This window comes from Pteronotus mesoamericanus, unplaced genomic scaffold (assembly GCF_021234165.1).
Source record: "Pteronotus mesoamericanus isolate MK-2021 breed Mesoamerican mustached bat unplaced genomic scaffold, CSHL_Meso_final contig_20, whole genome shotgun sequence".
Classification (NCBI taxonomy): domain Eukaryota; kingdom Metazoa; phylum Chordata; class Mammalia; order Chiroptera; family Mormoopidae; genus Pteronotus; species Pteronotus mesoamericanus.
Window position 1 is genome coordinate 44,906,903 of NW_026555085.1, and position 19,143 is coordinate 44,926,045.

The window sequence follows — 19,143 nt, forward strand, 5'->3', positions numbered from 1 at the left end:
TAATTTATTCCCTGCCTCTGCAAGTAACAGCATTCATCCCATTGTTTACACAGAAACCTGAGTCACTTTGAACATTTCTTCTCCTTTGGTTCAACCTAGGCAGTAACCAGGTCTACCCAATCCTATCTCCTATAACCAAATATAAAACGTCCTCACATTTTGCCCTGATACGAAGATACACACACACACACACACACACACACACACACACACACACACACACACACACACATTTTGGCTCAACTAATTCGGAAAGATACAGATTAAATCCAAATGCTTTCTTGTAATATTTAACTCATTCATTTTAGTCTATATAGACTTAAGATTAATAAAACATATTTAGAAATACGGCTTTTCTTACATTATCTTTAGCAATTTTATGCAAACTTTTCAGATTATGTTAGTTTCATCTGTTCTTAACTTTATATAAAATAAATCATGCTGTATATATTCTTTTGTGTCTTGCTTCTTCTATTCAACATGTTTTTAAGATCATCAACACTATTGCAAGAAGCTACATGCTATAGATATTCATTGCTATAGGTGTTCGTTTTATGAATCTACCACAATTTATCTGTCCATTCTATTGCTGGTGAACATTTGTATTATTTCCAGTTTTGGCTATTATAAACAATGCTGCTATGAACATTCTTAAATACAAATATAAGACTCTTCAGAATATCTCAGAGAGGAACTGCCGGGTCATTTAGTTTTATACTAAACTGCTTTTTCAAGTGGTTTTCCAAATTATATTCCTACTAACAGTATAATTTATATAATGTATATGGCTTTACTATATAAATTACCTTTCTAAATTAACCTGAAAATGCTGATTCTTTTCAGTTTATCCTCTTATATTTGACTCTCTAATTTGACTTACCAAGATTTACATCTGGTAGTATCTTATCAAGAAATTGCGTTTCTCCACCATTGGGGGAGAGAAAATCTGCTAGAAGTTGGCTATTACTCAGTTCTGGATGCTGTAGAAGTTTCTTGAATAAACAAAAGAAGAAAAAAAATGTTTAAAAATGAAGAGTGATCAAACTATTTTAAAATAATTTTTTAAACCAAGAAAACAATTTTAAATCCTCAAAAGCTATTTCACATTCAGAATAATAATAAAACTACATTTACAGGAAGAATAGTATCACTTAGCAGATAAGCCCTCAGCCTCTGCAGTCCAACTAAATGGTTTGAATTCTGGCTCTTTTATCTGCAAGCTACATGTTCTTAGAAAAGTCCATAGATTGCCTACAAGTCAGTTTCCTCACACGTAAAAAGAAAATAACACTAATGACTTTATAATGTTATATAAAGCATTTAGCATCTACCTGATACACAGGAAGATTAAACATGAGCTAATATTTCTGTTTCTTGACTATAAAACAAGTATTACAATATCATACAACTACCTTTATAACTGAGAGAAGCTGGCAAAAATTAAAGGATTTAGCCAAAACTAAATGTGGAAATGTGAAATAACTTCGAAAATCTGTCACCTGTTCTCCCTACAACACTATTTTCTTATGAGAAAAACTGACCTTTTAAAGCTAAAACTAACTCATTCTTACCTAATATTCAGTTTTGTAACTATGAAAGTTACAAAATTTTATAAGCAGAAATCTACAGGGTGGGGCAAAAGTAGATATACAGTTATGAGTACCCAAAACAGTTTATTCTTTCATTAGTATTTATTATTATACTATCTTCCATAAAACTGCAAACCTACTTTTGCTCTACACTCATATAAACAAAATAGTAGTACTATAACATTTAACTTCGTATTACCAGAAAAAAAGGTCTAGAAGGAAGTACTCTAGTTTTTAGAATTAGTTCAAATAACAGGTTAATGATATCAGCGATGACACTATGTGTTGTATTCAAACATCCTTGTAGTCGTTAACAGTTAATTCATATTTCAATTTTCACACTACAAAAAAAATTATATAAAAAATATTTTCTGAATTCAAGTATTCAACAATTCAAATGCAGGAAATAAAACGTAAATACTTCTTTATACTGTTGAATATTTTAATTCATAAAATACTTGTTTTAGGCTATAAGGCAACCAAATTTAACTGAGTTAACACTTAATAAAAGCTACAAAACTGCATGTAAAAAAAAAGACATTTTAAAAAGTAAAGCAAAAGCATCCACTCCGGTTTTATGCACTTGATTAAAGAACGTTTGTCATTAATTTTAGAGAAGTCTCAAATAAATAACTTTTAAGCTGATTGTACCAACAATGGAAAAAATATACCAATTACATTGTTTACATAATACAATGTCCACAGTCTGAAAAAAATGGAATTCAATTCCAACTGGTAAATGGTAGAGAGTGCGGAGATCCACAAGAAATTGGAAAAACATCTTCAAAATGAAAAAGGAAAGGAACTGATGAATAAAACAGGTGGGAAGATTCTGAAGTTTAAAAAGTGTTGAACGAAAAATCAAAGAATAAGACAAAAAAAACAAAAACTACCCATTATTCTTAAAATGTATCTAATCTTCTACACCAAACATTTTGTTTGTTTCTTAACTTCCCACACCAAAACAAAGCCCAACATGAGACCTTTTTTTCTTCTAAGAAAACATCTTGTATTTCATGCCTGATCAAGATGGCAGCATAGGTAAACACAGCTCACCTACTCTTACGACCACATCAAAATTACAATTAACTTATAGAACCACCATCACTCAGAACTGTCAGAACCCAAGTGGAATGGAAGTCCTACAACTAAGGAATTAAAGAAACCGCATCCATTCAGACTGGTAAGGAGGGGTGGAGACATGGAATGGGCTGGTCCCTGGTCCCACATCCATGTTTGTGGATATGTCCTGGAGTTGGTCTCCAGGACACATCATAACTAAAATGCCAAAGGTTAAAGATAAAGAGATAATCTTAAAAGCAGCATGTTTGGTGGATAAAAATTCAGGAGGGTTTATTTTGGGAGCAAGGAGTACCAGCCCAACACCAGGCCTCCAGCCCCGGGTACCAGTGCCAGGAAGATACATCCCCATAACTTCTGGCTGCACAAACCTGTGGGGATTGAGTTGGTGGAAAAAACTTCTGGAGTCCCAAGCAGTTCTCCCTAAAGAATCCACATACAGACTTACTCAGACTCACTCCTTCTGGGATCCAGCACCAGTGTAACAGCTTGAAAGGCACCAGTGGCATACAGAGAGGAACTGAAGTGTCTGGCATCAAAATGAAAGCTGGGGGACAGCTTTCAGCCAGCCAGAAAGGTGGGCAGAGGCCACTGTCCCTTTACTGAACCCTCCCTCAACACAGCTACTGAATCCTCCCCCAACACAGCCACAGAGCCAGCAGGTGGATGCCATGTCTAAGACTCCATTAGCCTGGCTAACGCTGTTTGCCCCACCCTTTAGATCCCCAGAGGCTCCATCCGATCTGACTTATAGCTCTTCCATAAGAATGACTGGTCTTAGCTCATGCTTTACAACTTCCTAAATCCTTTCAAACAAACAACAGCCAATCTCAGTGAGCCCCCAGGCCCACTTGCTAAGTGGTCCCAGGCATGGCACTAGCAGCAGCCAGCCTAGATTCACAGCTTGGCATTGCCTGGGAATCTCCACACCCAGCACAAGGAGCAGCCATCTCAGACTGCTATATAGCTCAGGCAGGGTATCCTGAGCAAAACACAGATGGGAACTGACCATGGCCTGCACTACCCAGGAAATTCCAGGGCCAGTGCACCCAGGGGACAGCTACAGACCATGTGGGAGCAACACCACCCTGACCCTGTACAGCTGATCCTCTACGGAGGGTGGAGTTTGGTCATCAGTGGTCAGAGCCAATCCTTGCAAGTGACTGGCCTGCATAAATCTCTCCCATTAATCTGCCAATAGCAACCAAGGCTCAACTACAGGAAGACTCAGGCCACATGAAAGACACACATTGAGTACTCAGCTTGGGTGATAGGGGCGGCTATGCCATTGGACCCTACAGGACACCTACTACATTAGGCCATACTACCAAGACACAGAGTCGAAGCAGCTCTACCTAATACATAGAGACAAACACAGGGAAACTGCCAGAATGAGGGGCAAAGAAACATCACCCAAATGAAAGAACAGATTAAAACTCCAGAAAAAGAGCTAAACGAAATGGATGTAAGCAATCTCTCAGATGCAGAATTCAAGTCACTGGTTATAGGGATGCGTAAGGAACTTAGTGAGGACATCAGCAGCATAAAAAAAGATCCAGTCAGAAATGAAGGATACACTAATCGAAATAAAGAACAATTTACAGGGGAACAACAGTAGACTGTTGAATGAAGCCAAAAAATCAAATCAGTGATTTGGAACATAAGGAAGCAAAAAAACAACCAATCAGAACAAGAAGAAGAAACAAGAATCCAAAAATATGAGGATTGTGTAAGCAGCCTCCAGGACAACTTCAAGCGTTCCAACATTTACCTCATAGGCATGCCAGAAGGAGAAGAGAATGAGCAAGAAATTAGAAATCTCTTTGAAAAAATAATGAAAGAAAACTTCCCTTATTTGGTGAATGAAATAGACATGCAAGTCCAGGAAGGACAGAGAATCTCAATTACGATGGATGTAAAGAGACCCACTCCAGGACAGGTCATAATTAAAATGCCAAAGGTTAAAGATAAAGAGAGAATCTTAAAAGCAGCAAGAGAAAAGCAGTTAGTCATCTACAGGGGTGTTCCCATAAGACTGTTAGCTGATTTCTCAAAACAAACTTTTCAGGCCAGAAGGGATTGGCATAAATATTCAAAATCATGAAAAGCAGGGACCTACAGCCAAGAGTGCTCTCCTCAGCAAAGATATCATTTAGAATAGAAGGGGAGATAAAGAGCTTCCCAGACAAGAAAAAAATAAAGGAGTTCATCATCACCAAACCGTTATGATATGAAATGTTAAGACCTATTGAAGAAAATGATGAAATCTATGAACAATAAAATGGCAATAAATACTATCTATTAACAATTTAATCTAAAAAACTAAGCAAACAAGAAGAACAAAGATGGTTGCCAGACGGGCTGGGGGTGTAGGGGAATGGGTATAGAGGTGAGTAGATTAAGAAGTACAAATAGGTAGTTACAGAATAGTCATGGGGATGTAGAGTACAGAAAAGGAAATGGAGCAGCCAAAGAACTTACACACATGACCCATGAACATGAACAGCGGTGGGGGGATTGCCTGAGGGAGTGCATGGTCCTGGGTAGAGGAGGTAAAGGGAAAAAAAGTGGGACAACTATAATAGCATAATCAATAAAATATAATTTTTAAAAAATCTGGTATTTCATTAGTTAATCAATTTTTTAAAGTATACTTTTGACAATAATCCCATCTTCACCTTAAAAATTTAAATAAAAGAATTTTAGATATCTACATTGATATGTATCCATAAAGAAAAGCATATACATATGAGAGAAAAAAAGAGAAATTAGAAAATGCTATGATTAGCAATGTACTAAATTAAGTTGGTGCTATACCTGTAGATATTCCTGAAACTCTTCTCTTTTTGACTTTAAGAATTCATAATTTTTGGGGCCAATGATCCTTTTGGAAGGAAGTTGGGCATCAGGAAATGTGCCTGAAATTAATATAAATGAAGTTATTACTATGTTATGCTGCTATTTTAAAAATCGAATTTATAATTTACTATAACAAATTCATATTCACAATGCTACCTTGTAGAGATGTGTCATTATCCTTTAAAAAATCTTGACAAATTCAGAGAGCACAGAAGTTTGGACCAAAGAACTTGAAACTACTGCTATCCAAAATATCACTAGTCTTAAAAGACACAGATATATTTAACCCTGTACACTAGTAAAAAAAGCTTCAAAAAATTAGATTAGTTTGAAATTAGTGGGATATTACTAGACAAAATCTTACTAAAGAAATACCCACTCTCTCATGGGAAAAAATTATATTGCCAATGCTATATAAACTTAAAAGAAATTTTAAAACCATGGACATACATTCTCAGAAAGGGCTGACTTTGGAAATTTTAGTACCAAAATGAAAAAATATTGGGAATCCAACCAACTTTGGTTAATCTGGCATTTTAAAATATGGAGATAAATGATTTTCTCTCAATTCTGAACCAAAAACAAAAGTTCTCAGAGAAAGAACAAGACAAGGATAGCACTGCATGAGACTTGCAGAGACAATAAAGAAAATCTTTTAAAGACAAGTACAAAATCAAAATCTAGGCAAAAAATGTGGAGTGGAACCTTGTTTTATCTTCCTGTAATCTCCTTACCATAGGATTTACTTGCATAGTAAAGAAGGGTTCTCTGCCCTTCTCAATTTAGAACCAGTATGAATTTGGATCAGGAGACATTCCACAGAGCTTTCTGAAGTGAAAGAATTCAGAATACATAAATCAAACCCACCAATCTACATATAAAATAACTGGAAATACTTCATAACTATATCCCTGATATTAACTAATATAAGTAGGCAGATAAGAGAAACAGAGGTAAGAGGGAGAACTAAAAAGGAAAAGTGCTCTCCTTTTCTGATTTATTTATCCTCAAAAGAAACATTCACCTGCAAGTTTTGTTTCCGTATCTAAATCTAAGAACTAAATTAAAACATTTGCCATCAGGCATGGTAAAAATGTTTACCAAGAAAGATAATAGTAAAAGAACACAGCAATTCTGAAATGCCTGATTTAAATTACCTACCACATCAATATAAAAATTGAACTGGAAAGAGAACCTTTTCTAAAATACAGTTAAAAAATTGCTGTCTTTTACTTTTTCAAAAATTGATTTTAGAGAGAGGAAGGGCAGAGAGAGAGAGAGAGAGAATGTCAATTGTTCCACTTACTATGCATTCATTGATTGATTCTTGTATGTACCCTGACTGTGGATAGGACAAGCAAATTTGGCATATTGGGATGATGCTCTAACTAACTGAGCTACCCAGTCAGGGCTATCTTTTACATTTTAATATTATTATTCAAAAAGCAATATATATGTATTATAAAAACTTTTAAAATATAAACAGAAATAAGAGAAAAACAGTTTATTCCTATTATCAATAGTGACACAAGTGTCACTATTACATTTTCTTGTTACTATTACTTAAAATAAAAAATTAATCTGATTTAACAGCTTTCAAGAAAGCTAAGGCTGAAATGTAATGTTTTATACAGAAAGGACAACATACCATGAAATTCTGTTAGTTTTGATTCAAGTACATAGAATTCAAGATATCTTCTATAGACCGACCAATGTTCAGGCTCATGCCCAACTGTAAATTGAATGAATATACACTGAGTAATAAATAATTTTGCAAACTACTATTACAAAGATGCAGTATATAAAACATTAAGTATACAAACCTGGAAATTATTCCAGTCTTCATAATTTATTATTTCTTGGCATCACATTATTAATATTTAATCCCATATTTTAATTTTAAATGATTTAGAAGACATTGGTAAATTCACCTATTTATGAAGAAGTTACCTCAATAATATATACATTTTTCTACAACAGAATCATACAGCTGACAGCAACGTTCAAAATATTATACAATTATGATTTTTAAAATTTCATAAAAATGATGTATTACATAAAAAATTTGTAGTCAATTTTGGGTCTCTCAACCATTTACTAATTGTTCTGATTTAATATAGTATAGACAAGCACTATCCAATAGAATTTTCTGCATATTCTATAAATGTTCCATATTACCTGCACTAATATAGTAGCTATTAGGTATTGATTACTTAAAATATGGCTAATATAAAAATTGAAATTTTAATATAATGTAATTTTAATTTCCACATGTGGACAGTGGCTACCATACTGGATAGCAAAAACTAACGGTTTATACCTGAAACCAGTATAATTGTGTTAACTAGTGTCACCCCAACAAATTCAAAAAGAAGAAAAAAAGAACTAATGGTTTAAAGAATGTGTCAGGTCAGCCCGCCTATTCCAATTCCAGTTCCCCCATATTTACTAACTATAGGATGGGGAAAAGTAGGTTTACAATTGTTCGTATGGAAAATACAATAATTAATAAATAATAATACAAGAATAAACTGTGTTTTGCATACTCACAACTGTAAATCTGTATGTAAACTTTAACAAATAACCTCACTGTGCCTTAGTTTGCTTAAAATAAAAATAATTGTACCTATTACATAAAATAACCCCCCTAACACACTTCTGTACAGTGCAAAGCACAGAGTAAGCACCCCCAAAATGTTAACTGCTATTATTAGCATCTCCTGTCATTCTACCATTGATTTGGAAATGCAATGGATCAAGTCAACTAAAACCACAACACAAAAACAACACCTGTATTCAGAGAAAAACCAATCTGCTATGGTCACAAGCCATAAAGCAAATTCATAAAGCAAATTCTATTTTTGTCTTCACTGGTCTTAAAAGATCTATATTATGTTTAGTTTTGGTTTTGAAAATCCTGAAATTGCTACTTTACTACACATGTAAAATTAATGTAGTATTTAACTGATACACTCTTTTCCCCTCATAGGCCATGACTTCCTAAGAGCACATATTATATATTGATCACTGCTGACAAATATTATCCTTAGAACACAAGTTTTAAGATTTTCTTGGTAGTGATTTTATGGTTAATTATTAAGTCAAAGTTTCTAAAAACAAAGAACAAAGAATAGCTATCGAAAAGGCAAAAAAACACAACTGTATTCCCAAAATATTTAAAAGTATAGCATACATAAGTCTTTTAAAAGGAAATAAAAGTTACTACATGTTCACATATTTATATTGATTGCAAATTAGAACTGAATAGGAAGTTTTAAATAATTTTCTGAGAGACAAGAGGCAGATTTTAAGTACTAGGCACATGACAAAGCCTAGCATGGTAACTCGCTATGAATCCTGTTTACCCCCGTCATTATTTCAGTACACACCTAAAATGACGAAAAGAAAAAATAAGCAACACATGAAGAAAACTTGTGAAGTTGTGTTTGACCATATTTTTATCAATTCTAATTTGCTGACAACAGAGAAGAAATGCTGTCTTAATAAAAATGCTGTCATTAATGAGGTATAATATCACATATAGTGTTATAGGCATAAATAATAGTCAATTAAGTATAATGGCTAATGATAATGGGAGCAAAACCATTAAAAGAAAATTGTGTGAAATGCGTTGTTGGATTGTTAGGTGTCTTGGAATTGCAGGCATCTACTGAATAAGTATTGTTTTGAACAAATTAATTAATTAACTAGTAACAGAGATAACCTAGAAAATCCTAAACTTTCATTTAATTTTTTTGTTCTGCACAATTATCTTTTGGATATGCAGTCATACCCAATAGTTATAAATGGCAAAATGTTTATCATTCCTGATAGAGACTAACCTGAATCTTTTAAGAAAGGTACTCATAAAGCTTCCTACCTGCTCTTCTATCATTCCTTTCAACATCAATACAAAACACAGGTATTCTTTCCTTTTTCTCCTTCCTTTCAGAGGAGGGATCTTCAAAAAAGTCTACGTATGGAATGCTAATCTTCCACGCAGCAAGGTTTCGGGGAGTATTAGGTGTGCTCACAGCTTCCATTGGAGAATCATCTTCCATTACAACAATACCTTCTTCAATCTGGAAAATAAATTGCCAAGGAAAATGAAATATTTCCAAGACCTTCAGGCCTGACTTAGAACTATAAAATAGTATGTCCATATAAATTCTATAATTTTTAAATACTTCTGAAATTAGGTGATATCAAATTTTCTACTGAATATATAAAGATTAAAAGTAAAAATAAGTTACCAACAAAACACTCTGGGTTTTGTTACATCACCTATATGTGAAAATTCAATAGAAAATAGGAAATAGATACTTCAGATCACTGAAAAAAGGTATTTTTAAAAATACGTAAAAAATATTTAACTTAATAAAAAGAAAAAATATACTGATTATTTTTCATTTAGGGATATAAAATTTTATAAATGTTAACGCCATTGAGGGAGATTGCACAGATAAACTGGATCTGTTATGTAAAAGGGTAGGCAGAACAGCTGCTGGCATGGAAAATAATAAATTAATAAAAAAATAATACAATGAATTTTTGTGTACTCACAACTGTAAACCTACTTTTGCCCCACCCAAAAATATATATTATATATAACAAAATATATATTTTGTATGCATGATATATAACATACATATATTACAGTAATACAAATAAATAATAACTAATAAATAATAATACAACAATAAACTCTGTTTCACAAACTCACAGCTGTAACCTACTTTTGCCCCATCCTGTCCTGCCGGTTACTGGACATACTGGCACAACTCTTCTAGAAAGCATTTTGACATTGTGTATTTATAAAGAGGCATAAAACAGTTTCAACCAAATAATTCCATTTCTGGGAATTCATTCTAATAAAAGTATTTATTCCAAATAAAATTTTTTAACTGGGAAAAAGGCACAAGTATTTACTGCAGCATTAAATAATATAAAATTAGAAAAGAGGTCTGAAAGGGACACATCTTTATAAATTAAGGTTGTTTTTAATGTCCTGGCTTCTAAAATATTAATAAAATAAAATTTTTAAAAAACATTTTTAAAAATAGTACTTGAAAAACAATTATTATTTAAAAAATAAACATTTTCTAGAAATATACAAAGAGAAAGAAGGAAAAAACTGTCTCTATCTCATTAAATTGAAAGAGAGCTTCTCAATTGGCACATTGTAACAATACCTGGTCACCTAGACATCTCTGACTCATGTTCAAGGGGGCAAAATACTACAGATAAACTTTTTAAGGCAACGAGTCACAAGGTTGTATCACTCAAGAGCAAACAAGTAGTGGAGGTAAATTTCTTTCCAGAATTCTAGCATCCTACCTTCTAAATGAATTCTTTTCCTGTCGACACAGTCCCTTAGCAATTATCCCTCTTTTTCCTTCTAGTCTTAAAATGGCTTTCCATAATCCCTTATAAGATCATTAGTGACAATTTTCCTTTTCCCTAAAATTCCTAAACAAGACAAAAAAGATTCCATGAGGTCCCACAGCTTAGAATTAGCATAGTGCCCTCTAAATTCTAAGTGACACCATCTTGGTCTGGGTCAACACTCCATCCACCACTTTCTTTTCAAATATTAGGGATTACTTTGCCCTCTTCTCCTACTTCCAATTATTACTGTCTCTGGTTCCAATCAAGAATTTCCTTCTTGTACCACTACCAAAGAGGACTCCCTGTTTTTTAAAGATACCTCTCTACTCCTGAAGCAAAAATACAGCTTGTATTTCAAGTAATCAAGAAGAACAAAACATAAAAAGTACATCTTCCCCCACAAAAATTATGTTTTGAGAAGTTCACAGTAACATAGGTAAATGCTTTTGTTCTATTAACTGGGGAGACAGTGGGACTACATATATAACGTAGCCTCATCAATGCACGGAGAAAGGAATAGATATTTTTATAAAAAGAAAACCACCTAAATATTAATAGAAGTGGTTACTGGGTGGTAGGCTTATGGGTACTTATTTTTTTTCAACTTTTCTATATTATTTTTAAAAAATGAGACTACACAATGAAGTCTGTCCAGAAAAAGTCCAGCCATCGTTAATATAAAGAGAACAGCTTGCATGACATAGATGTAAGGGGGCAGCCAAGGGGAGTGAATTCACATGCATGAACAATCAGTGAACAATGACAACTTCACTGTACTAGTCAGTGGGAGCAATAGACACCATTGAGAGAGCATGACAGCGTGTGGCCATCCCATTCAAAATGACTGAGCAGAGCGATGAAGCTGTATCAAATTTTGTGTTAAGTTTGAACATTCCTCCAGGGAAAAACTTCAGATGATTCAGAAGGCTGCAGGTATGGGCAACTCGTGACTGGCAGTTTCATCACAACGCGCCCACTCATGCATCACATCTTGAGCAGTTTTTAGCAAAACAACAAATCATCCACGTGACTCAGCCTGTACAGCCCAGATTCGGTGCCCTGAGACTCCTGCCTTATCCCAAAACTAAAATCACCTTTGAAAGGAAAGATATTTCAGACTGTTGATGAGATTCAGAAAAATATGATGGGGCAGCTGATGATAGGGCAACTGATGACGGGGCAGCTGATGGCCACTGGGAGAACTGTGTGAGGTCCCAAGGTACTTACTTGGAAGGGGGCTGAGGCATCATTGTGTTATGTACAATGTTTCTTGTATCTTGTTATCTCCTTCAATTAATGTCTCTATTTTTCATATTACGTGGCTGGCTACCTTCTAGACAGACCTCATAATATGCTTAAAATGAAAAAACATAAACATTATATTGAAAAAGGACTCCTTCCTCTCGTCTACTGTCTTTATTCTATTTAAGGAGAAACAGGGCTTAAAGAGGAAAAAATGCTATATCTGAATTATCTAAAAAATAAAAAAAAGAAAAAGATTTTCTTCCACTTAAATTATAAAGAAGCAATGACTCTCCTAAACAACTCATCTGTGCACTGATAAAGAGGTCAAAAGGACAGTGTAAAGAGGTCAAATGGGTTTATTTACTTTTCTGTCCCCCATCTGTTTGTTAATTATTACAGATTCAATCACTACTACCCCTCCCTTTTACACCCAGGTTAGTAGATTCCTTACAGGCAAACTCTATGCCTTTTTAAAAAATATTTTATTGTTTATTGTTTATTACAGTTGTCCCACTTTTTTCTCCTTTGGCCCCTCCACCCAACCTGCTCCCCACTTCCATAGTCCCCGCACCATTGTACATATCCATGGGTCCTTCATATGTGTTCTTTGACTAATCCCCTCACGTTCTTTCATTCAGTTCCCACTGCACCCATCCCCTCTTACAGCTGTCAGTCTATTCCATGCTTCTATGCTTCTAGTTCTATTTTGCTCATTAGTTTTATTTTCTTCATTAGGTTCCTCTTATAAATGAGATCATACGGCATTTGTCTTTCACTGACTAGTTTACTTCATCTAGCATAATATTGCCAATCCCAACCATGCTGTCACAAAAGGTAGGAATTCCTTCTTTTTTCTGTTGCATAGTATTCCACTGTGTAAATGTACCAGTTTTTTTAATCCACTCATCACTGATGAACACTTAGTCTGTTTCCAAATCTTGGCTATTGTATATCATACTGCTAAAACATGGGGGTGCATAAATTCTTTTGAATTGGTGTTTTGGGATTCTTAGGGTATATTCCCAGCAGTGGAATTGCTGGGTTAAAAAGCAGTTCCATTTTTAGTTTTTTCAGGAAAATTCCATACTGTTTTCCACAGTTGCTGCACCAGTCTGCATTCCCACCGACAGTGCATTAGAAATCCCTTTTCTCCACATCCTTGCCAGCACTTGTTTTTTGTTGATTTATTGATGACTGCCATTTTGGCAAGTGTGAGGCAGTATATCATTGTGGTTTTAAATTGCATCTCTCTGGTGGCTAGTAATGCTAATCATTTTTTCATATGTCTCTGGGCCCTGTGTATGTCCTCCTTGGAGAAGTGCCTGTTCAAGTCCTTTGCCCAATTTGTAATTCGATTGTCTTCCTGGTGTCAAGCCTTTATATATTTTAGATATTAAACCCTCGTTTGATATATTGTTGGCAAATTATGTTATCCCATAGAGCTGGTCCCCTTTTCATTTTGAAGATGATTTCTTTAGCTATGCAGAAGTCTTTTAATTCCCAGTAGTCCCATTTGCTTAATTTTCTTTTATTTCCCTTGCCCTATGATATATATCAGCAAAAATATTGTCATGTGAGGTATCTGACATTTTAATGCCTATATTTTCCTCTACGGTTTTTATAGTATCATAACTGATATTTAAGTCTTTTATTCATTTTCAGTTTATTATGGTGTATTTGTAAGATTGTGGTCTCGTTTCCTTTTTTTTGCACACCTGTCCAGTTCTCTGAACATCATTTATTGAAGAGACTGTCTTTAATCCATTGTATGCTCTTGCCTTCTTTGTCAAATATTAATTGACCATAGAGACATGGATTTATTTCTGGGCTCTCTATTCTGTTCCGTTGATCTATATGTCTGTTCTTCTGCCAGTATCAGACTGTTTTGATTACAGTGGCCTTGTAGTATAGTTTGATATTGGGTACTGTGATCCCTCAAACTTTGTTCTTCTTCCTCAAGATTGCTGTGGCTATTTGGGGTCTTTTTTGGTTCTATGTACATTTTTGGAATATTTGTTCTAGATTTGAGAAATATGCCATTGGTATCTTAATAGGAATTGTGCTGAATCTATAGATTGCTTTGAGTACTATGAACATTTTAATGATGTTAATTCTTCCAATCCATGAACATGGTATACGCTTCCACTTACTTGTATCTTCCTCAATTTCTATCTTTATTTTCCTATAGTTCTCCGAGTACAAGTCTTTTACCTCCTAGGATATATTTACTCATAGGTACTTTTGTTGTTGTTGCAACAGTAAATGGGATTGTTTTCTTAGTTTCTCTTTCTTATGGTTAATTATTGGTGCATAAAATGCCACTGATTTCTGAATATTGACTTTGTATGCAGCTACTCTGCCAGATTCATTTATTAGGCTGAATGATTATTTGGTGGAGCCTATAGGGTTTTCTGTGTACAATGTCATGTTGTCTGCAAATAATGAGTTTTACTTCCTCTTTTCCAATTTTAGTGTCTTTTTTTTTTTCTTCTTGTCTGATCACTGTGGATAGGACTGTCAATACTACACTGAATAAGAGCGGTGAAAGCAGACTCCCATGTCTTGTTCCTGACCTTAAAGAAAATGCTTTTAGTTTTTGCCCATTGGGTATGATGTTGGCAGTAGGTTTTTTGTATATGGTCTTTATTATGTTTAGGTATGCTCCCTCTATTCCCACTTTGGTGAGTGTTTTTATCAAAAATGGATCCTGGATTTTATCAAATGCTTTTCTGCATATATCGATATGATCATGTGATTTTTGTCTTTCATTTTGCTTATGTGATATATCACATTAATTGATTTGCAAATATTGTACCATCCTGGCATCCCTGGACTACATCCCACTTGATTATGGTGTATGATATTTTTCTTATATTATGAATCTCATTTGCTAATATTTTGCTAAGGATTTTAGCATCTATCTTCATCAGAGTACTGGCCTGTTAATTTTTTTTTCTTTGTTGTGTTTTGCCTGGTTTTGGAATAAGATAATGCTGGCCTCAAAGAAAGAGCTTACAAGTCTTCCCTCCTTTTGAATTTTTTGGAATAGTTTGAGCAGGATAATTGTTAGTTCTGCTCTGAATGACTGGTATAATTTCCCCTTGAAGCCATCTGGTCCAGGGTTTCCGTGTATCAGGAGTTTTTTTGATTACCACTTCCATTTCACTAGTTGTTATTGATTTATTCAGGTTCTCTGCTTATTTCAGATTCAGTTTTGGAAGATTGTATGTTTCGAGAAATTTATCCATTTCACCCAGATTGTCCAATTTCTTGGCATATAGTTGTTAATAGTAATTTCTTACAATCCTTTGTATTTCTGTGGTGTCAGTTATTACTTCTCTTTCATTTCTGATTTTATTTACTTGGGTCCTCTCCCCACTACGTTTTTTTTTTGTTTTGTTTTTTGATGAGTCTTGTTAAAAGTTTGTCAATTTTGTTTATCTTTACAAAGAACCAGCTCCTGGTTTATTGATCTTTTCCACTTTTTTTGGGTGTCTATGTCATTTATTTCTGATCTGATCTTGATTATTTCCTTCCTTCTACTCACTTTGTTGTTGTTTTTCTAGTTCTTTTGGGTGCAAGTTTAGATGTTTATTTGAGATGTAACTACCTTCTTTAGGTAGGCATGTAATGTGAATTTCCCTCTCAGGACTGCTTTCACTGTGTTCCGTAAGTTTTGGATTACTGTGCGTTCATTTTCATTTGTTTCTGGATACTTTTGATTTCTTCTTTGATCTCACTGTTAACCCACTTTTTACTTAATAACATGTTATTTAGCCTCCACGTATTTCAATATTTTTTAGTTTTTTCCTCAAGGTTGATTTCTAGTTTCAAGCTATTGTGATCTGAGAAAATGCTTCTTGATATGACTTCAATTTTCCTGAATTTATTAAGGCTTACTCTGTATCCCACCATGTTGTCTATCTTTGAGAATGTTCCATGTGCAATTGAGAATAATGTATATTCTGCTTCTTAGGGATGAAAAGTTCTGTATATATCAATTAAATCTACTTGATCTAATATGTCATTTAATGCCACTATATTCTTGTTGATTTTTGTTTGAATGATCTGTTCATTGTTGACAGTGAGGTGTTAAAATGACCTATAATGACTGTATTGCTGTCGATCTTTTTCTTAAAGTCCTCCAAGATTTTTTTAAATATATATTTATAGGTGCCTCTATATTGGGTCCATATATGTTTACAAGGGTTATATTCTTTCCTTGGACTGACCCCTTTGTTCGTTATGGTCTTTGTTTTGAAGTCCATTTTGTGAGACAGAAGTAATGTTATCCCACTTTCCTTTTACTTCCATTTGCATGAAATATTTTTTCCATCCTTTCACTTTCAACCTGTGTAAATCTTTAGTTCTGAGGTGGGTCTCTTGTAGACAGCATATATGCAGTTCATGTTTTATTATCCATTCAGCTGCCCTATGTCTTTTTATTAAAGCATTTAATCCATTTACATTAAAGGTTATTATTGATAGGTACTTATTCATTCCCATCTTTTTCCCTTTGTACCTGTGTTCCTCTAGCTATTTCTTCTTACAGCAGTCCTTCCAGCATTTCTTGCATTGCTCGTTTGGTGGAAATGGACTCCTCTAGCATTTTTTTTTGGTCTGGGAAGCTCTTTATTTCACCTTCAATTTTAAATGATAGCCTTGTTGGATAGAGTAGTTTTGGTCGCAGTTTCTCGCATTTCATCATTTTGAATATTTCATGCCAATCCCTTTTGGCCTGAAGTGTTTCTATTGAGAAATCAGCTGACAGCCTTATTGTGCTCCACAGTAGGTAACTAACATTCCTCTCTTACTGCCTTTAAGATTTTCTCTTTGTCTTTAAACGTTACCATTCTAACTGTGATGTGTCTTGATGTGGGCCTCTTTGGGTTCGTTCCAATTGGGACTCTCTGCTTCCTGAACCTGTGTGACTCTCTTCCTCACCAAGTTAGGGAAGTTTTCTGTCATTTCTTCAACCAGGCTTTCTATCCATTGCTCCATTTCCTCTCCTTCTAGTATCCTTGTAATGCAAATATTGTACATTTCATGTTATCCCAAAGCTCTCTTAGACTATCCTCATTCTTTTTAAGTCTTTTTCATTTTGTTGCTCTGACTGGGTGTTTTTTTTTCTACCTTGTCTTCCAAATCACTGATTCAATCCTCTGCTTCGTCTAACCTGCTTTTAATTCCTTCTAATGTATTCTTCATTTCGGACAAAGAATTCTTCATTTCCAACTGGTTCTTATTCATAGTTTCTATGTCCTTTTTCATGCAGATTAGTTCTCAAGTTTTTGAGCATCCTTATAACCATTACTTTGAACTCTATGTCTGATAATTTTCTTGCCTCAATTTCATTTAGCTCTTTTTCTTAGGATTCTTTCTTTTCTTTCACTTGGAGGTTGTTTGTTTTCCTTTACTTGCAGGTTGTTGTTTGTTTGTTTCCTCATTTTAGCTGTCTCTTTTTGTTTGTTTTTATGTATTAGATAGATCTGCTTTGACTCATGTCTTGTGGGGTAGGCTTCTGTAGTAGGAGTTCTGTGGGACCCAGGTACAGACCCCTTGATCTCCTGATCTGGATGTTCTGGAAGTGCTCTCTGTGTGGTTTATTTGGGCTCTCCTGTTGTATTTGGGTCCTAAATTTTGCTGGCCTGTTCGTTGATAGAATCTCCCCTCCAGCAGCCTGCCTGAGAGGCTCAACCTCCATCACATCTTGTATACTGTTGTACAGGTGCTGACAGAACAAAGCAAAACAACACACAAAAAAATGAAACCAAAACAATCAACCCCCTCCCAACAACAACAGCAATGTCAATGACAAAAGATAAAATAATAATAAAATGGAAAGAGAAATGGAGTATTATGGAAAGGGGGAAAAAAAGAAAAAGAATAAAAGAAGACCAAAGAACAGGAGAGTGATTATGGGAGGAAAAAGGGAAGAGAACTAATATGAATAATATAAAAGAGGAAAAAGGGACAAAGAATGAAAAAGAATATCAAAATTAAGAAAAGAAAGAAGAAGGGAACAATGGGGTAATCAAAGGTAAGAGTAAAATAAGAGATATGAAAGAAAAAATAGAACAAAAATAAATGGAGAATTCCTGTCAAGATGGTGGCATAGGCAGACATGGCTCAGCTCTTCCCATAACCACAACAAAATTACAACTAAGATATAGAACAACCATTGCTCAGAACTGACAGAAATTGAGTTGAATGTAAGTCTAACAACTACAGAATTAAAGAAATCACATCCATCCAGACTGGTAGGAGGGGTGAAGATGCGGAACAGGCTGGTCCCCATCCACATGTGGCGGATAAGAATGTGAGAGGAATATCTCAAGACTGAGGAGGCACAGCTCCACACCAGGCACCCAGCCTAGGGTTCCAGTGCCAGGAATGTAAGTCCCCACAACTTCTGGCTGCAAAAACCAGGAGGGATTGAGTTGGTGAAAGAAACTTCTGGAGCCCCAAGCAGTTCATCTTAACCACAAATGGACTCACCCACTCAGACTCACTCCTTCTGGTCTCCAGCAACAGGGTGGCAGCTTGAAGGGCACCAGTGTCATGCAGGGGAAGGCTGAGGTGTCTGGCATCAAGGCAAGCAGAGGCATTGTCCCTTTTCTAAACTGTCCCCTGCACTGAGCCAGGAAACTGGTGATGCATCTAAGATTACGTCAAAGTTAACACTGTTTGACCCACCTTGGAGATCCCAAGGTTCCACCTCACTCAACTTACGGGCCAACCCAAGCTGCTATTCTATAAAAATGGTCTTGGCTCATGCTTCACCACTTCCTAAATCCTCTCAAGCAAGCAATAGCTGGCCTCAGTGAGCCCAACTGAGTAACCTAGAAATAACAGCCTAGATTCACAGCTTGGCTTTGCCTGAGAATTTCCAAGCCCAGTTAAAGTAGCAGCCATCTCTGAGTGATTTATAACTCAGACAGAGTGGCACCAGGCAAAACACAGGTTGGGGCTGATCTTAGCC

The 19,143-nt window shown here is 35.1% G+C and overlaps 1 protein-coding gene across 3 annotated transcripts in view; it reads right to left on the reverse strand.

The window, feature by feature from the left end:
- The window catches only part of SNX14 (sorting nexin 14), an 84,470-nt gene that overhangs the window by 9,472 nt on the left and 55,855 nt on the right, over nt 1-19,143 (reverse strand). For all 3 annotated transcript variants that reach the window (XM_054569677.1, XM_054569676.1, XM_054569678.1), the window contains 4 exons: nt 9,409-9,610; nt 7,177-7,260; nt 5,487-5,587; nt 881-992 (listed from right to left, as the gene is read on the reverse strand). In XM_054569677.1, coding sequence (XP_054425652.1) covers nt 881-992; nt 5,487-5,587; nt 7,177-7,260; nt 9,409-9,610 — 499 coding nt within the window. The remainder of the gene's footprint in view (nt 1-880; nt 993-5,486; nt 5,588-7,176; nt 7,261-9,408; nt 9,611-19,143) is intronic.